A 21850-nucleotide genomic window follows, 5' to 3' on the forward strand; every position below is an offset into this window, starting at 1 on the left:
GCACATAGATTCACTGGTAGAAAAGTGCTGATATAAGATCTTTACATCTAGCCAAATGAATAAGAAATTTGTTGAGATAAAAAGCAGCTTTCAAGAAAACATTTTAAGATATTTATTTCTGTGAGGGATTTCATGAGAAAATTATACAAGCAATTATAAAGTACTGAACTGGGAGTGAAAACTCAGGGTTTAAATCCTATTCTTTACTCTTACTGTGTTATACACTAATTGTGTATAACCGGGTAGGTGACTCAATTTATTTGAGCCTCATTTTTCTCACCTATAAAATGAGGAGGTGATGATCCTTTAGAACCCAAATTTGTGACTCTATATAAAGGTTGGCATATGGGATTTTTTAAAGAAAGTTTTAAAATATTTTATTGGTTACTGTGTACTTCATATCCAAAGTTACTACCTGAACACAAGTTATTGAAGTCATGGCATTACACATTAGTAGTGCATGTTACTTATCATAAAGATAAGCCACATCTTTTTAAGTATTCTCCTTAAATCTCAGTAGAGTAAAGCTGTATGTTGATTAGGTTAACAGAGCAGCCTGGAAAATAAAAGAGTGAGCAAAAGAAATAAAAAATAAGATAAAAAACTTCAGCTGGACAAATCAAAAACCTTGGTATAGAGAATAAGGTTAAATCAGGGAAGGAAAGAATCAACAAGGAAGAGCTAGTATACAGAAATGACATGTTAAATTGCTCTCATCTTTAATGAAGGACTATCTCATATGCCTTGGAAAATGTCAATCCAAATCTTGCCTTCTCATCTTCTTTTTCTCAATACACGGGGCAAATCTTTAATCTTTGTGCTTAGATACACAGAAATTACAATCTATTCTTCAGGAAAATCACACTCTGCTACATATAAAAATGTTCATTGTGGCATTTTTATGGTAACAAAAAAATTGGAAAAATTTGGAATGTTTGAGCAAATTTTACGAATGTAATAGGATATCATTAAGCCATAAAATGATTTTTTAAAAAGGAACCAATATAACATTATAGGAGGAAGAAATACAGCAGAACTGCCCTTCCTACCTTTACTCCATAAATCTAGAAATTGCTCCAGACTGTGTTTTATTAGGAAATATAAGAGAGAAAAATCATAGTGAATCATATTTAAACTAGGCTAGCACAGGGAATTAGACGAGAGGTCTATGGACACTAGGAAAGTATAGATAGATAGATAGATAGATAGATAGATAGATAGATAGATAGATACATGTAGCATTTTCACACAGGGAGATGTTATGTCGTAGGGTATGAGAAGGCTCCAAATATAGCACAGAAGGTCCAATATTGTTAGGAATTAAATATGAATTCTATCCAAAATCTTAAGCCTTAAACTTATCATATACAAAGTTACTACATTTATTTGCTGTTGTAAATTGTATGTCTGCTCTGTTCCATTGATCTGTCTTTCTATTTCTCTTAAGCCTTTAAACTTATCATATACAAAGTTACTACATTTATTTGCTGTTGTAAATTGTATGTCTGCTCTGTTCCATTAATCTATCTTTCTATTTCTTAGCCAGTCCCAGACGATCTTGATACTCTCTCATTTCCAACAAATATTACAACAAAAATATCCATTATCAAATGCTATCTACAATAAAACACAATTTTGGATGAATTTTAATTATTTTATAGGAATTATTCAGATTATATAAATATTTTTAAAAATAAATATTCTGAGTCTGAACTAATTTTCACATCATTGATATCTTTAATTTTTTTTCATTCTCTCATCATATTTTCTAACACAAAACATCCATCCCATATAATTTACTTAGGTATTATTAATTTCCATTAGACTAGTGATAAAGTGATAAAATGGAGGGAATAAATGATCTTAAGATTTAGAATGTTAAACATAGAACACAGTAGATGTTTCTATTTCCATGGGATGAGAAATATAAAAAGTCTTTTTATGAGTACATCATTTTGGAAATCTAATATATATCATTATACCAATATTTTGAGCTAAGCAGTTCAAATGTTAATATTTGAACTGCTGAGGGCAGCTAGGTGGCGCAGTGGATAGAGCACCAGCCCTGAATTCAGGAGGATCTAAGTTCAAATCTGGTCTCAGACACTTAACACTTCCTAACTGTGTGACCCTGGGCAAGTCACTTAACCCCAGACTTAGGGGGGGCAGAAAAAATATTTGAACTGCTTAGCTCAAGATCATGAAAAATTGGTAGGAAAGAGAAGATGAGATCTTTATCAAGACATTTGGAAAATATTATATTTTTCATTTACTTCCTCAAAGAATACAAGGATATGCTATAGCTGACCAAGGACATCATTTTCCCATACAGCAAATAAATAAACTAATTTGAAACATTTATACTACACATATGTCCATACACATATTGTTTAGAGACATGTGTGTTCTTAACGTCTTCTTAATGTAACACATGACATAAATCATATAATCTCAACTGGTCAAATACCAATTGCTTTTAATTATTTGAAAATAATATAGTTTTAAGACTTTGTAAATTGATTACTATTTTAAACAACTGTGACCTCTGAAGAAGTGCCTCATTAAATTATGTTAAATGGTTGAGGGGAGTAAGTTTGTAAAAAATAACATAGATGGTTCTTAAACTTTAGATCCCCTTCACTTTGACAATTACAGAGCTGAGACACTGAGATAAAACTTGTCAAAGAACACATAGGTGAAAATAAACTACTCTGGCTACAGTCTTTCTACTCTATCACGTTGCAGCAAACTTTGATTCTTATTGTAGGTACTTTGCAGTTGAAATCAATATAAATTAAAACACAAATTTTATATTTGTTTCATAGTGATATATTTGGAGGAGACAATTTCACAGTTACCTTGCTTTCTAAAGATTTTCATTTGAAAAGCATTTATTTTCTCTTCTTTCAACCTCTCCTTCCCCAAGGAGGAGGGCAAAGAAAAAGCCCTTGGAACAAATTACAAAGTCAAGCAAAACAAATTTCAACAATGAACAGTCAAGATTATTTTATGATGCTTTAAGAATTGCTTTTCAAAAATACCACCTCTCAATGTCTTTCAATGACACCAGAGTCATTTCATCACTTAAACATGAATTCACTCAGATTTTCATTTCTCTAATTATTGCTAAATCATACTAAATTAAATTACCTACAATAACTCAATTCATTTTCCAGTTATTGGTAAAGCCTTTTCCCAATTCTTTTCCTTCTTAGTTTCAGTGAACTAACATTTCTTTGGTTCTTTCCTTATATGTCCAATCCCTTCCTTGTTCTATGACTTTTAAATTTTCTCTTCATTTTCCTTTCACTTAACTGTATATGCCTAAGTTTCAATCATAGCATTAAAACTCTGGTTTTCTTCCCTCTCTGTGTTCTCACCTATCAACCATTCATCATTTCTCATGCTTCAAATATTACCTCAATGCAAAGAACTCATTTATATCTCCTGTTCTGATTTCTTACCCAACTTCCATTTCTCAAACTGAATTCATCATATTTCCCCAATCCAACTTCATCTCCAAATTCCCTAACACTGTCTCATAAAGCCAAAAAATTCCATAATTCATAGAGCCACATGTTTTGATTAGAAACTCCAGGGGCTGTATGAAAGTAATTGGAATTGGTTCCTGGAATGTTTTTGGAAGAGAAAGGCAGAAAACAACTAGGTGGCCCATAGTGGTCCAGATGTAACAATCTAGAAGAATTAAGCTCCCATCTCAGACTTCTGCTGGGATTTGGTGGTGATACACAGAAATGCTTATGATTTCTGTAGATTTATTTAATATTTCTCATCATTGTTAAATGACTATTTCTATTAATTTTTAGTTGACAAATGAGGGATTTCTAAGTAAAGGATCATACCGAATGTTCATTTTTCCCCCTCTTTGTCTTTTTTCTTTTTTCCATCTTATTGTTGGATCTAATATTTCTAGTACTATATCAAATAATAGAGATATTGAACAACCTTACTTTACCCCAAATGATATTGTAAATATTTCTAGTTTTATCCCCATGGTATAATTCTGGTCCTTAGTTTTCAGTTTTATTGAATAATGAGTTATTGAAGAACTCATGTTCTAATGTGGAAACAACATATAAAAAATTATATGTGTACAAAACATAAACAGAAAAAGTACAGAGTAATCCAAGAAGAGGGAATGGAAACATAAAGGACTCTGCAGCCTGGAGGATTTGAGATGGATCATATAGGAAATCAGTGAAAGTAAGAAGAGGAAGCGATTACTCTAGGTATGAAGGTAATGCAATGAAAAAAATCTTAGGTATAGAGTTGAATCACAGAATGAATGAAGTATAGGAGGAAAAAAGAAGAAAAAAAGGGAGGATAGAAAGGGCTTCAAATGATAAACTAAGAATTTTATACTTGTTTCTTGAAGCAATAGAACAACACTGGAGTCTCCAGAGTAGAAGAAGAAAATAGTCAGACTTGTACTTTAGGAAAATAGCTATGTGAGAAAGGAATTTGAGTGTAAAGAAACATAAGGATAAAATTAGGAGCCAATTGATAAGATGATGGAGTGATTCAAACTTGAACTAGGTTGAAAGTCATGAGAGGGAAGAGAACGGTACAGGTGTGAGATGGTGTGTGTGGAGGAAAATCAAGACTTTATAACTGATAGAATTTATAGGATGAGAAAAGTAAAGAATACTCCATGGCTGTAAATATGAATACTTGAAGTATAGTGATGCCCTTTGACAGAAATGCAGAAGTTTAGAAGGTCAGATTTTGGATAGGAAATGATAAAGTGTATTTTGGACAGAATGAGGTTGAAGTGACCTTGGGAAATGTATGTGAAAAGGTATATTGGACATTTTGGTAATATGGGACTGGAATTCATGAAAGAGAATTGATATATGCATAGAGATGACTATTAAACTAAGCAGATGGGATGATTTAGAGAAAGTGTATAAGCATAGAAGGGAAGAAGGCCATGGATAGAGTTAGGGGATAGGATGTGGATAACAATCTAATAAAGGAGGCAGAGAAGGATTTACCATGGAAGTAGAAGCTAAACAAGGAGGAAGTCATATCAGAAAAACCAGGGAGGAGAGACTATATAGAAAAAGTGCTGAATGATAGTATCAAAGGCCATAGAAAGTTTAAGGATAAAAACTGAGAAACCATCAGATTTAGCCATTAAATTCCACAAACACATAATATTCTATAAACAGATGCAATATTTTATATTTTAAAATGAAATGATAAATGAAAGTCAAATTTTACTTTCAAGCTATCTGTCTCCTATTTTGTAACTGGCACAATTCAAATTATCAGCAGTATATTAACAATTCATAAACTATTGCCAGCTTACCACAAATATATTAAATACTGAGTTTAAACAAATATATATGAACTAAACTTCTCTTGAGAATGCAACAGTGACTTTGCTGTCCCTATCATCCTTAAAAGAAAAAAAGTTAACATATTTGGTATTCACAGTGAATTAAATTACACATACTTCTAAAATAAACTTCCCTTCAGGCCTGGCAATTTATTTTGCTTGCTGTTGTTTTTATTTTTAGGTAATGTTAACTTAAGAGGAGAAGCCATTGATAACTTGTGAAACAATCAAGAAAAAAAACCTAGGAAATAGTTGGCCATTTTATAGATAAGATGAAGCATGATAGCATCTGATAACTGCCATGTCCCCAGCTCCTATTTTATTTGCTGAATTCAAAGCAGCACTCTTCAGATCCTAAGTGTATTGCAGTCCACAATCATTGTAGCTACATTGGTGATGCTGGCTAGTAAAATATAATTATATAATCTGGTACCAAGCAAGAAATACTGCTTACATGAAACTGGAATGATTTTCAGTGAATACTGAGAGCCACTTCTTTTCATAAGCTGAAAAAACATTTTTCATACTGTTACTATAATACTGAATTATAGTTTCACAAATTATTTTTTTCTCTGTTGAGTTTATAACACCTTCATTTCTGTATCATTTCAGCAAATAGCTTGTCCTGGAAGAAAAAATCCTCCAAGAAAGTCAGTCCCCAGATGCTTATATTGCAATTAAACAAAACAAAACTAGTGGACATTATTCTCATAAGAAAAAGTCAAGTGACTTCCATCTCAATCTTCTGCCCCATTCCAAGAAATATGGCCAGAAAAGTCCTCTGCTAAAAAGTGATTTCAAGACTACAAGACCCTATTGTAGTCTAAGAGAGTTGCTTAGAGAATTGAGAGGTTAGATGATTGGCCCACATTCACACAACCAGTATATATTAAAGGCATGATTCAAACCAGTAATTCTTGGTTTTGAGGTAGGATCTCTATTCATTATAATTCACTGCCTCATTCTTCTTCTAATAGCCATTGTATAGGAAGCACTTAAGATATTTTATGAAATGTATGACTGTCATTTGAAAAGAAAAAAATATATATGCTTTAATGAGTGGAGTGAAAGACCAGAGAGCCCAGTGTACCTGCATGACAATAAGAAGATCAAAGACTAGGATGAAGGAAGCCAAGAAGGCTCTAGAGACTTCATCACTGGGCAGAAATCCACGATTCAACTTGTCCCAGCTGATCCAATCAGTGGTGATGACAAGCACAACGACAGAGGTCAAAGTGAAAAGAACTGTCCTGTAAGAAACAAAACACTTCTTTAAGAACACTGTAAAAAAATTTTTATGAGAGATGTGACTTCTTAATAAACTCCTCATTGATCCTCTCTCCCAAAGCATGACAACCTTAACAGAAAACACAAAAGTTATATGTAATAATTTCTTTTAAAAGTTAGAAATACTTAAAATATGTTTGTTATCCCATATCAAACTCTTTTTGGGAGATTTTGTCTTACAAGTATAAAAATATTAAAATCCTCTGCAATAAATTTTATGCATAAATATTACTAACAAGAGTAGTTACATTTCTAATATGAGCTTAAAAGAGTGCCAGGTTAATATCTTCTATTGTATGTTACATTTTTTTTAGAACAGATAGATGGTACAGTAATTAAAGTTCTGAATTGGAAGTCAGGAAAACATCTTCCAGAGTTCAAATCTGGCCTCAGAGACTCCGAGCAAATCATTTCACCATATTTTCCTCAAGTTTCATCATTTAGAAAACAAGCTGGAAAAGGAAATGACAAATTACTCCAGTATTTTTGCCAATAAACCTGAAATGGATCATGAGGAATTGGACACAACTGAACAATAATACTTTTTTCAGTTATATCAGTGATTGTACTTGCAGCACAAAGGGGGCAAATTCACAAAGGAATCATCTGCTTTCATCTTCCACTCTTTGCAAAAGGCTCTATTAAACAAAAATCCCAACACTTTCAGTAAGGCTTACTTTGAATGAATTATTCTGTTTAGCCCCCATTCCCCATCCAATTATTACAACAATATTTCACCTGTAATAATCTATTCCTATTAAAAATTACATTTTAAAATGTCAAAGACCTAGGATTTTATAGGCATATCATAAATACAGATCACAGAATCTATCATAGAAGATGGTTTGCATAACAAATTATTCATTATAATAATAATTATGTTAATAATACTATATTATTATCTTGCCACAAAAGTGATGACCCTCTTTCTATTTAGCTAAACTGATCCTTACTTAAAGAAGGAGTTCATTTCCAAGCCCATTGTGACCTTTCGAATATGGAAGAAATTGACATCAGGAATCAAGTTATCTTCACATCAATCAACAAAGTTTGTTAATTTTCTATTATGTTCTATACTTTAACATATTTAACATGTATTGGTCAACCTGCTATCTGGGGGGAAGGAAGAGAAAAATTGGAACAAAAGATTTTGCAGTTGTCAATACTGAAAAATTACCCATACATATATCTTGTAAATAAAAAGCTATAATAATAAAAAAAAATTTTCTATTATTTTCAAGGAATGTGCTAGGTAGTAAGAATAAAACAATCTCTACATAAAAGGTTAGTTTATATTCAAATAAGGACAACAATAAGTACATACATAAATCTATAAATCATAAATATAAACTGAATATATATGTGTGTGTATGTATGTTTGTGTATGTGTATATACATACATATGTAATTAGTTTAGGATGGCAAATAACAATTGGGAAAATCAAAAAAGTCATCATGAAGAAGATGATGCTCATGCTACATATTAAAAAAAGAAAAAGTCCTATGAGGTAGAAGTATATTACAAGATTGGCGGTAAAGTGGCAAACAAAGAAACTGGCGATATAGTGGAAGTAGTGAGAATAGAAAGAAAGCCAGTTTGGCTGGAATAAAGAATAGACAGGAGGCAAGCAAAGTCAGGAACTATACGAACACAATTACAAAACACTTTCCATACAAATAAAGGCAGATCTAATCAATTGGAAAAATATCAAATGCTCATGGGTAAGCCAAGCTAAAATAATAAAAAATGACAACTACCTAAATTAACTTTCCTATTCAGTGCCACACCAATCAAGCTCCCAAAAAATTATTTTACAGAGCTAGAAAAAAAAATAACATCTAGAAGAACAAAAGGCTAAGAATTTTAAGGGAATTAATGGAAAAATGCAGATGAAAGTGGCCTAGCCATACTAGATCTAAAACAAGTTAATACATTATGGTCTGAAAGGAGTCTAATATTTCTGCTTTTCTGAATTTGATTGTAAGGTTTATATGCTTTTCATGCTACTTTACTGTTTGGTTCTAGAATATTGGGGCATTTTTCTTTGATAGTTTCTTAAAACAGGATGTTAATGTTCTCTCTTTGATCATGTTTTTCAGGTAGTCTAATAATTCTTCAATTATCTCCCCTCAATCTATTTCCAGGTCAGTCATTCTTCCAATGAAATATTTCACATTTTCTTCTATTTTTCATTCTTTTGAGTTTGTTTATTATTATTTCTTGAGGATTCCTGGAGTCATTATTTTCCACTAGCCCAATTCTAATTTTCAAGAAATTATTTTCTTCAGTGACCATTTGTATCTTTTTCCATTTGGCCAGTTCTTCTTTTTAAGGAGTTATGCTCATCAGTGAATATTTGCACTTCTTTTTCCATTTGGCTAATTCTTTCTTTTAAGGTATTATTTTCTTCAGGATTTTTTTCTGTCTCTTTTACTAAGCTGTTAATTATCTTTTCATAATTTTTTACTTTTCTCTCATTTCTTTGCTTAATTTTTCCTCTCTCATTTATTTTACATTAAAAAATTAATTTTTAGTTCTTGTAGGAACTACTGTTGTATTTGTATTCAATTTATATTTTTCTCACTTTGAGGTTTTGCTTGGAGCTATTTTGATTTCATTTTATTCTTCTGAGTTTATCTCTTGATCTTTCATTTACTTTCAAAGATTTTTATAGTCAGATCCTTTTATTATTGTTTGCTCATTTTCCTACCTTCTTTCTTGATTTGAATTTTATGATACAATTGTACTCTGTTCTTGGGGTTGTGGGGAGAGAAATAGGGACTGTTTCAAGTTTCAGGCTTTTTGACACAGCTATTTTCGGAGTTACTTGTGGGTAATTTTTAGTGTTCACAAGGTGTGTGATATGGGGAGAGATATAGTCCTGGTCTTCTGCAATCTGAGATTGCAATTAATACTTTTCCTTTAGGATACCTGCTTCTTTGGTATCAGAAATGATACCAGTCCTCAATAAACCTGATCCCTGTATCAGAAGTGATACTGCCTCTCAGGACTTCCAATCCCTCTTACCCAAAAGTAATCTTTTCAACCTTTTATGTATGGTCCAGAAGGGGTTTAGGCAATGAACTTAGCAAACAGCATTTTGTTCTGTGTCCATTGCTGGCACAGGAATTCCTTGTTGTCTCTTTCTGACCATGTGCTACGTGCCCTTACCATTTCTGGTTTGAGAGTTCCCAAAACTGGTGCCTCTTCTGTTGCCAAAACCTAATCTCACCACTAGTTTTTCAGCTATGTGGGGTCAAGACCAGTTTCTACCCCCTTGCACACATCTCTCTTTCTAAACTTCTAAATTATCTTGAGCCAAAAGAATATTTTATTCTGAACTTTTCTGTATTCTGCCATTCAAGAATTCTATTTGAGACATTCTTTTAAAGTTGTTTGAAAGGGAATGTTGGAAGAGCTCAACTATGTGCTTTCTCAACCCTACCATCTTGGTTCCGTCATGAAGTATTTCTTGAATAAGTCACTACAATTTATTTGATAGCTTTCTGAGCCATTTTCTCTGTTCCTTAGTTCACTGGCCTAGCACTAGCAGTTCAAAGTCTTCTAGTAGCAGCAATTCAGAGCTTTGCAGAATTGGTGTTTCTGGTTTTCAGACCTTCCTAGGCTTTTGTTTTTGAAGGGCTTTAATAGATTTTGAAGCCAAAGGAAATTTCCATAACCTGGATCTGCTTTCTCTGTGGCAATGGAAAGAGCTGGAGGGAGGGGCAGGAGGGAAAAAGGAGAGGGAGGAAAGAAAGTGAGAGAGGGGTGAGAAAAGGAGTAATGATCTAAATGTAAGTGCAAGGTTGTGTCATGTTCTTGAATCTGAGAGAATGGCCTTGCTGCTTATAATGTGGGAGGTGAGGGAGAGATGCTGAGTAAGCTCAGTATTGAGGGGGTGTTCGTTTGTTTTGGATTTTTAGTATACATAATTTTGTACATAATTTATGTTTGGGAAGATTTGAAAGGTATATGAATTAGAGAAAATAGCTGGGCCACCCTATTGATGCTTATGTGAGTAACTATTTTCTTAAGGAAAAGTTATTTTAACAGCTATGTATTGTTGTTGTTCAGCCTTCATTAGGATGAAGATAACAAATGAAATCACAGGATGATGTCTTGATTTGGATTTAAGAAAGGCAGCATGACACAAAATCATCAACTTCACTCTCTCTTCCAGAGTCACCCAAGTTTAATGGCAAGATAAAAGTCAAGATGACAAATGAACATTCATGATGCAGGGGATGACCTTGGTATCTTTGATGTCTGACCAAGCTGTAAGTTCTTCATAGTACCAGTTTGAGCCATCTTCATGGTCAATGGAACAAATTGTTCCCATTTGCCCATTCCATTGGAGAAAGTCTTCAAATATAAGGGGTAAAAATTCCCTAATCCACCAACAGGTTTTAAGGCTAGTCAATTACTTCAACCTGGTTTAACTCTTCTATTGAGACAGTTTTATCAGGGTATGGGTTCTTGGAAATAAGTGAGAGGGGGGAGGGAGATATGTAATCCTCAAAGATAAATGATCATCCCTGAAAAAGGGCTAGGAAAATCCTCAAACTCTAAATCAGGGAAACTAATTAGGTGAAATGATCCAGACCATGAGCTGAGTATTTGAGCTAAGGTGGTAACTTTTGAAATAGGGTAAGATGTGAGACATCTTATGAAAATAAAAATGGCAATATTTGGCGGCTGACAGCTAATATAGAAGGAGGAAGACTAAAAAGGTTTTTTTTTATTAATTTTATAATTATAATTTTTTGATAGTATATATGCATGAGTAATTTTTTTATAACATTATCTCTTGTATTCATTTTTCCAGATTTTCCCCTCCCTCCCTCTACTCCCTCCTCTAGATGACAGGCAATCCCATACATTTTACATGTGTTACAGTATACCTACATACAATATATGTGTGTAAATCCAATTTTCTTGTTGCATGTTAAGTATTGGATTCCGAAGATATAAGTAACCTGGGTAGATAGACAATAGTGCTAACAGTTTACATTCACTTCCCAGTGTTCCTTCTCTGGGTGTAGTTGTTTCTGTCCATCATTGATCAACTGGAAGTGAGTTGGATCTTCTTTATGTTGAAGATTTCCACTTCCATGAGAATATATCTTCATACAGTATTGATGTTGAAGTGTATAGTGATCTTCTGGTTCTGCTCATTTCATTCAGCATCAGTTCATGTAAGTGTCTCCAAGACTTTCTGAATTCATCCTGCTGGTCATACAGAGCAATAATATTCCATGGCCTTCATATACTATAATTTACCCAACCATTCTCCAATTGATGGACATCCATTCATGGAAAACTAAAAAGTTAAGGAAAATGTTGAGATCTGAGCCTGGGAGACCAGATGGACAGTGTTGCCTTTGGCAGAAATAGAGAAATTTGAAAGATTTGAGAAAGAAGGGAAAACATGTACTCCAGTGGACAATTTAACTATGGTCCTAGTCTTTTTTAATATTAAAACCTCTGAAGCCACTCCATAAAGTTCTTATGTGAATTTTAAAGTTTAGCCTCTCAGATTATAGATGTTTTTGAAACAATATGTAGTCTTTCCAGTGTCATGGGGTAAATTTTCTTCTCACAGCAAACATGGGCTTCCAATTCAATTTAATTGGACAAACATTTATTAAGTATCTAATGTGTTTAAAACACCAATTTAAGTGAGATACAAAGTTTACACGTGGTCTCCAATCCCCAATAAGAGTGTAAATTGGTAGTACTTCCTAATCCTCAATCAACCAAAACCCCAGAAAAAAATTATATGTCAGATACAGAATATCAAGAACAGAATAAACTGCACAAGACAGAAACAGGCTAATATCTCAGGAAAACAAGAAGAAATAAAACTTCCAAGCAAATACAGAGGACTAAAATAAGCATTGTAATAGGAAGTAAAATCAACCATTGCTTCATTCAAAAAAAGAATACTGCATACTTCCTCAAATAATAGAATAACAAGAAGCTACAAAAAATGGTTGAAAAGAGAAATAAAGCCAGAAATAAGAGATAAGTAGAACTGAACAGCAGTTCTACTTAAACAGCAGACTGAAAATACAAATACATCATAAAGAATTTTTCCAAAGAAGGCAGAGAAAGAAAAGATGACAGATTTGCAACGCAGAAAAGAACTAAAAAGAAACAATTTTAAAAGAACACATAAATTCAACATAAAATCAAAATGATTAACTTTGATGACAGGCCGCTCAGATTATAAGTACCATAATTCTCTCAGAAGAAAATGATAAATATAGAAAATGTGAAGACGAAACTGCAAGGATATAATACAAAAGAATTACCCAGAACTTGGGAACTTGGGAATAGAGAAAATAAAGCACTGATGGATTGAACACACAGATCACCACCACAAAAAAAGGTCAAACTTAAAAACAAACAATAAATGTTGCAAGATAACGAGAAAAAGAGAGTCAAAAATGAAGAAATAAAAAGTCAAATAACCCAGCATAATCCTGTAATCATGAGAAATAGGAGAAAGTAAAAGAACTAATGATATACCATACTTTGTGCATGGAGCATGGGCCATAAACAACAACACTGGGATGATATTAACATTGACACTTCCCTTGAAAAACAATACTCTTCCAATTATGTTTAATTCTTTATATTGTATATTTTATTAATATCACTTGTTTTTAGATCACCTTCATTTCCAAATACATCTCTCCCCCATTACTAATTAGCAAGCCATTACTGAAAAAAATATATTAAAAAAATGTGTCTAGCTGCATTTTTAATACTTGATGCTGATTGTCTCTTAGTCTCTAGCACCTATTAAGTGCTTGAGTGAAGGGAAAGATAAGAATTTCCACAAATATCTAGAACTAAGCAGTCATTACAACTACACATGAAAGAAATTGTTTAATTTGTTCCATGACAACTATGCTTATTTACTTTCTTGTGCTTTTTGAATCATCTGTTTATTATTTATTTGATGTGATTTAATTTTTCAGAAATAACTCAACTACCATAAATTTGTTGAAGTCTTCATTGTTTTCAAATTTGCAGGTTATTTTATTTTGTGTTGCATCATAGCCACACACAAAATATGGCCCAGACATGTACCAAGTATGGGTCATGTTTTATGCACACTCATGCTGAAATACAATAAAACATATCCTACAAAGCAACTTAATCATTAGTAAAAATATTTGAGTTTTATATTTGTATTAATATAACTAAGATTTATAAAGAGAATCCTTCATAAAATTTAATAGAAATGGAAATAATTTCATAGCATGAGCAAAATTTACAGACTTATGTGTCTATATTCTAGATAATGAATAAGTTAAAAATTAACCATAACAATAGTTAGTGATCATGTGAAAACCAATCATAATTAATAGATGAAATACCAAAATCCCAAGGATGCAGATAAAATAATTTACAAAGAAAAAAATATATACATATATAAATGTGTGTGTGTGAAAATAAAAGTGCAAAAAGAAGCAGCAAGTAAAAAAGAAAAAAATCTTGAAAAATAGGGAAGAAATAGATAAATTGATAACTAAGAATTGAGTAAATAAAACCAGTAGTTCATTGAAAAGATTATCAAAACTGATAAATTTTTAAGCAAATATTAAAAATAAGAGAGTAAGGAAATAAAATTAACAAAATAAAACAAAGTGAAGTCATAATAAATTCAGAAGAATAAAAGGAAAAGGCTCAGATCCAATGTAAATTGAGAACTCAAAAGAAATAAATTATATACAAAAATAATAATAATAAAATATTCACACTAGCAGGATACCAAACAGAAATCTTAAGCTGATTTCAGAAAAGTAATTGCTAAAAAGGGGAGTGAGGTGAGGGTACAAATGGATATAGAGAAGAATTCTATCAGGTTTTAAACATATCTATACCTATACTCAGAGTTGGACTGACAAAAGTCTTAAGAATCAGCTTTCTAAAAAGAAAAAAAAAGTACGCAAAACACACTTTAAAATTTAATCTGCATTAACATTTTCCCCACCACTTTCCTAAGTCTAAATAATCAACAAAAAAGTAAATTAATTACTGATTTAAAGCACTGGTCAATTTCCAAAGTTTAAATGCTCACACTTAAAATTTTAACAATCAGCCTTCACAAAATGTTTCTTGCTAACTCTGGCTAGTTTCCTTCCTGTACTAAACAAATCATTCTCAAATTTAAGACAAAGAAAAAATTCTTTGAATTCCTTTTATGAGATAAATATAATCCTAATATCTAAGCCAGGAAAGAATACAGGGGAAAAAAAGAAAATTATAAACTAAAAATGAATATTGAATCAAAAATGTCTACGTTACATTAAACTTCTTTATAGATTGCAACCGTTTATGCAAAAAAATAATTTAACAGGACCAAGACAGATTAATAACAAAGATACAAGGAAGATTCAACATTAGGAAAATAAATAACATCATTAATTACATGAACAATCCAAAATTCATGATTATATTAATAGATAAAAGAAATACCTTCAAAAAACTGCAATATAAAAATCCTATGAAGTATATCCACAAAAGGATCTTTTTACATGATAAAAGTACATATATAAAACAGAAACAATTATTCAGTCATTCCAATTGTGTTCAACTCTTCACAATCCCATTTAAGTTTTCTTGGTGAAGATACTAGAGTATTTCTCATTTCCTTCTCCAGTTCACTTTATAAATAAGGAAAATGAGGCAAACAGGATTAAGTGACATGCCCAAGGTCACACAGGTAGTAGGTATAGGAGGTAGGATTTGAACTGAGGAATATGTCTTCCTGACTTTAGGCCTCTCACTCTGCCAATTGTGTCACCTACCTACTTAAAGCAAAAACTAAATTATAGTCTGCTTAATAAATACAAAAATTAAAGCAAGGATGCCCAGCTCAATTCTCTTATTTGATGTAGTTCCATAAATGCTAGCCATAATAATAAGGCAAAAGAAAGAAACTAAAGACATAAAGATAGGTATTCTTCTTTGCTAAACATTATAGTTGACTTAAGATATCCTAGGGAATCATCAAAGAAACCAATTTAAACAATGAATAGCTTTAACCCAAATTCAAATAGAGAGGGGAAGTCAGAATTGAGTTGTAAGTTGAATTGATAGATTGAATTGTTATTTTTCTAACAGGACTAATGAGGGGCTTTTTTTCTTGATAATACATATTAGTAATAAGTTTTGTTTTCTTGTTCTTTTGCTAGGGAAGGAGGAAAATTAGGAAAAGAAAGGATTTATAACTAAAAAAACCCCACAAATATCAACATTTCCATATAGCAATGACAGAATACAGGAGGTAATAATGGATAAGAAGGATAGTACAATCAAAATAATCACAAAACACAAAACAAAGTATTTTACAAATATTTCATTGGATCCTCACAAAAACTTTGTAAGATAGGAGTTATTTTACATATGAAGAAACTGAGGCTGAGAGATTAAATGGCTTTCCATGAACCATATATGTGTCAAAGGCAATAATGAACTCAAGTTTTTCTAACTACACACCTGCTGTTGGTACTATAATGATATCTACTTTTCAAAATATATAATGGGGAAAAGAGAAAGAATTGAAAGACTAGTATTTCCTGAACTCAAATGACATTATAAAACAGTAAATATTTTAAAAATATATAATAAAAATTAAAAGATCAATGGAACAGAGGAAAAACAAATAAACAAAAACTCAATGGCTCAATTCAATTTCCCCTCCAAAATTTAATTAATTAGGTAGGAAATTACATCTGTTATTATACATAACATAAAAAATTAAGAGAAGCAATTCAGGACCCTTTCACAGACTGAGATTGAAAAAAAGTTTTTAACTCCTCAGGAGATAGAGGAAAACTACAAGATATAAAACAATCATTTTAATTTCATGAAACTGAGTAGCACAAAAAAAATAACATATCTCAAATGAAAAGAAAAATGATCAATTAGGGCAAAATTGGAGGGGTATTTTTTATATAAAATCTATGCAAGAGTCTGATATCTAAAATCTATAGACAACTAATCCAAGTTATACGTGAGACCTCAGGGGAGTACAAAAACTTCCAAATTTTGCTGAATCAATATATAATAAGCTCTGGGGTCAGTTGGGTCTTAGGGCAGCTTCATTCTCAAAAATTCTCCCTTTCAAGATCATCAAACCATTAGTAGAGTAAAATTGAAGGACTCTCCACTCTCTCAGGATGTGCTGACCACGCAAGATGCAGGGTTGTGTTTGTGAATGAGAAAAAATCAGCTCATGCCAGGTGAGTGCCATAGCAGAGGAGTGGGGACCCAGCTGGTTATACGCTTGCAGAACAGTCACTATTTTCAGCTCTAGAGCAGAACCCCAAACTAAAGTTTGTAGTTACAGCAGGGATTGCCAGAAACAAGAACATCTGTAGGACAGTATGGCTGGAATCCCTAACCATGGCTGAGAAATAAAAGTATCTGAGATTAGACCTCTAAACAGAGTTCATAAAATAATACTAAGAACGATTCAAGGCCTAGGACATCATTCATCACACCTCAGGACTAGAACCTGATAACAAGAATAAGTTGCTAAAAAATAAAAATAAAAATAAAGAGTAAGCAAAGGTGAAAGGACCCAATCATAGAAAGCTACTATGTAGACTTCAGTTTATATTTGGAGGAAGATGGTCAAATAAAGACACTCTTACCTCAAAGAGAAAGATCAAATGGTCACCAGCCCCCCAAAAAAGGACTTCAAAAAATAGATGAGATTGAGGAAAAACTGGGGGAAGTAGAAGAATAAGAGGAATAAAAGAAAATTATGAAAAGAAATCAATCAATTGGGAAAAGAGATTCATCCAACAACTTAAGGAAGAAAATTATTCTTTCAAAACTAGAATTAACAAAGGGAAATTCATGATGTTATAAAATACCAAGAATTTTTTTAAAAAGCCAAAAGAATAAAAAAAGAAGAGAATGTGAAACATCTTAATAGAAAAACAACTGATCTGAAAAACAGATCAAAGAGAGAAAAAATAAAAAAATTTGAACCCGAAAGCTCTGATTTAAAAAGAGAGAGAATCTTCATATAATAGTATAAAATTATTAAGGAAAAATTGCCTTGAAGTTCTAGAATGAGATTGTAAAGTAGAAATAAAAAAAAATCCACTGATCACTACCTGAAAGAGATCCCAGAATGGACACTTAGAAGAATAGCAAAGCTAAATTTCAAAATTCCCATGTTAAATAGAGAATATTACAAGCAACAAGAAAAAAATTCAAACATTGTGTTGCTACAATCAGGATTACACAAGATTCTACATTAAAAGACCAAAGGTACAGGAATATTACACTTTGAAAAGCAAAACATCTGGGGTTGGTTACAATCAAAAATAACTTACTTAGGAAAGTTGAATATAATGCTGAATGGGGAAAAAGGATATTTAATGAACTGAAAAGCTTTCAGGTATTTGTGACAAAAATCACTCAAGAGAAATTGACATAGATGAAAATAAACATAATGGACTCAATAAGTCCAAACTCTTTACTTATATGTGGAAATGTATTCCTGAGAATGCTCTCTTACTTGGGTAGTTTGGAAGAAAGGCTTGGGTTGAGCCATAAATGCAGAATTGTTTCTAAAAAATTAAACTGGGTAGAGAGGGGTGAAAATTATCTCATACAAATGAGGCATGAAAGGAAGAACAGATACAGAAGAAGCAAATGGGGTGGACTGGTAGTTCTAGAGCTTAATTTTCATAATAACTGGGTTAAAGAGGGAACAATGCATACATCTGGGAGAGTATAAACATCTTCTAAATTTATAAAGAAAAGGGCAGGGTATAGGATAAGAAAGTAATGTTTAAAAGAGTTTGAGTACTAAGAATCAAGAGAGGAGGAGGAGAGGATAAGAAAGATATCCTTAGAATGGTTAGTAGATTAATGACTAGGAGGGCAAGATAGTAGTTAGAAGTAAATTAGATGCATAAAAAGGGATACAGTAAATAGGGTAAGAAGTATAGAAAGTTAAAAAAAAATAGGATGAAGGGAAGTACACAACTAGTAGTTAAAATTTTGAATGTGAATGGGATGAATTTATCCAGAAAATGCAAATGGAACACAAAACTGGTTAAAAAGCAGAATTCGACAATGTTATTTACAAGAAAAACAATTTAACATTAGATATACACTGAGATAAAGGATTAGATGCTTTAACTGATGTTTAAAAAAAAAAAAAAGGAAAGTAGCAATCATGATCTCAAAAAAAGTTAAAGCTAAAATATATTTTAAAAAATAAACAAGGAAAGTAAATTATGTGTCACCAACATTCAATATTATTTTAGAAATGCTAACAAAGGCAATAAAAGAAGAAAAAATAAATTGAATGAATCTGAATGGGAAAGAAATAATAAAATCTCTTTTTGCAAGTAATATGATGATATATTTGGAAACTTCTAAAGATTCAACTAAAAAATTTAGTTGAAAGAATTATTTTAGCAAAGTAGTAGTATGTAAAATAGATCCACATAAATGATCAGCACTTTTCTATTACACCAACAAAACAGTGTAAGTAACTTCACATATGATTTTTTAATGATGTTGATGGGGTGGGGAAGAAGGGAAAGAATCTGGAACTCAGAAGTTTTAAAAACAAATGTAAAAAATTGTTTTATGTGTAACTGAGAAAAATAACAATATCAAACAAACAAACAAAAAAACCCAACAGTACAAGAAGGAATAGTAAGATTTAAAATAACTGTGTACAAGATATCTCAGAGTATATCTGCTAAAACACACCCAGGAACTATGTAAATATACATTTTTGTTTGTAAACTATATGTATGTAAACTATACAATTAAAGTCAGATTTACACAATTGAAGGAATTTTAATTATTCATTGGTGAAAAAATCTAATTAATAAAAAAGATGATCTTAACCTATTTCTTCAATGCCATTCCAATTAAATTATCAAAAAAATTATTTTACTGAGGTAGAAAAAAGTAATAACCAAATTAATTTAAAAGAAATCTATTTATTCAATGTCATACCAATTAAATTATTAAAAATTATTTTACTGAGTTAGAAAAAAAGTAATAACCAAATTCATTGAAAAGAACAAAAAGTCACGAACTTCAAGGAAACAATATAAAAAAGAAGATTCTTAAACTGTATTATAAGGCAGTAATTATCAAAACTATCTGGTACTAGGTAAGAAAGAGATATATCAGAGGAGCATAGTAGATATACAACACATAGTAGGAAATAATTATAAGTAACCTTGTATTTGATAAATATAAAAATTTAACTCTGGGGATAAGAATTTATTATTTGGCTTTTTTAAATTGATGAGAAAACTAGAAAGCAGTTTAACATTGGCATAAACCAATATCTAAACCATTTATAAAAATAATGTCAAAATGACCTAGATATAAAGGAAGAAGTCTCTCAGATAAAGGAGTCTTTTTTCAAATATGTGGAGAACTGTCAAATTTAGGGGCATATGAGTCATACACTAATTAATAAATGGTGAAAATATATAAATAGAAACACAGAAAAAGAAACAATGAATATGAAGAAGACAAAGAAACATGAAAAGAATTACACTGAAAATTACATTTTGGCAAGAAAATGACATAAACAATGACTAAGCAAAATAAATGGTTAAATGTTAAACTACAAAAAAAAAAAGAAACTTTATAGAATTGGTGATGTGATGGCATGACCTTTGGTATCATAGTTAGGTCTGGCTTCACAAATTTTAATAATTCAATAATTGTCACATTCACTAATTTCACAATTAGTTGATTTCTATCATTTAGTTCTGTTTCTTTTTGGCACTATATCTTTCATAAGTTGAAATTTCTAAGAGAGAAAGGCAACAAAAAATGGAGTAAGAGCTCCAAAGACTATGACATAGTTAAATAAGTCCTATAAACCTGGGACTTTAAAAGCTTAACTTCCTGACAACTGATTCAGAATAAATAAATTATAAAAAAGGAGGAAAGCCCATGATTTGGTGTTAGGATTACTAGGTGAGAACTCAGGTTGTCTGGGCAATTCTCTAGCTCAGAATTCACACCTTTAGTCCTGGCCTTTAGGGGGCGTTTACACCTTTGAACTTCTGAAAAGGAGTTTACACAACCTTTAAAAGGAGCAAGTTCATTGGTTGAAGTAATTTGCCCATTCTCTGGGAGGATAAAAGAGGCAGCATTGAGCCTGAAGTTAGTCTGACTAGGAATTTAAGTTTAGACGGTGGTCTGGAAGGAGAGTCTGGCTGGAGGCTCCAGAAGCTTCCTAAGAAACCTGCTCACAGAGGAAAAGATTTTACTGAAAAGAGATCTCCTCCCAGAGAAGGATTATAATTGAAGGCTCTACAGGACCTTTACAATTTGGGAAATAAAATTAAAAGCTTCTTAGCAATAGAAATATAAGGATTTAAATTGTTCAATCATGTGGAAAAATAGATAATTAAACAAAAGAAAGAGAAATGAATAATTTAAGTGAACACAAAGAATGGCAAATATTAGGTAAATAGGAATGGGTGGGAGTGAGGGGTGTGTGTGTGTGTGTGTGTTGTGTGTGTTGTGAAGATAGCCTATAAAACAGAGTAGTATCAAACTAAATGTAAGTAAAAACAAATAATGGAGACAGAAAAACTGACTTAAAAGAAGAGGACAAAAAAGCAAACCTCACAAAATAAATATAAATGGAAGGAAACACAAGCTCTAAACAATCATAATTTTATTTATGAATGGATTGCTTGGCTTAGGCTCTTTCCAGATTTTGCTAGCATTGGAGAAAGAACATCAGTTTCTGGGACCCTCTAGATAATGAGGAGCCTCAAATCATCTTTTTTTTTTTTTTTGACTGAGACAACTGGATTAAGTGACTTGCCCAGGGTCACAGAGCTGGGAAGTGTTAAGTGTCTGAGACCAGATTTAAACTCAGGTCCTCCTGACTTCAGGGCTGGTGCTCTATCCACTGCACCACCCAGCCACCCCCTCAAATCACCTTTCACAAGAAGAACCTATGCCAGCCAGCCCTCTTTTATAGTGGCCAGAAACTGGAAACTAAGTGGTATGCCCATCAATTGGAGAATGGCTGAATATATTGTGGTATATTAATATTATGGAATATTATTATTCTGTAAGAAATGACCAGCAGGATGATTTCAGAAAAGCCTGGAGAGACTTACATGAACTGATGCTGAGTGAAATGATCAGGACCAGGAGAT

At 31.9% G+C, this 21850-nt stretch overlaps 1 protein-coding gene across 3 annotated transcripts in view; it reads right to left on the reverse strand.

Moving 5' to 3' along the window:
- The window catches only part of TMEM117 (transmembrane protein 117), a 158803-nt gene that overhangs the window by 41784 nt on the left and 95169 nt on the right, over positions 1-21850 (reverse strand). For all 3 annotated transcript variants that reach the window (XM_074269461.1, XM_074269460.1, XM_074269462.1), the window contains one exon: positions 6453-6612. In XM_074269461.1, the coding sequence (XP_074125562.1) occupies positions 6453-6612 (160 nt within the window). The remainder of the gene's footprint in view (positions 1-6452; positions 6613-21850) is intronic.

The sequence above is a fragment of the Sminthopsis crassicaudata genome, chromosome 5 (genome assembly GCF_048593235.1).
Source record: "Sminthopsis crassicaudata isolate SCR6 chromosome 5, ASM4859323v1, whole genome shotgun sequence".
Classification (NCBI taxonomy): domain Eukaryota; kingdom Metazoa; phylum Chordata; class Mammalia; order Dasyuromorphia; family Dasyuridae; genus Sminthopsis; species Sminthopsis crassicaudata.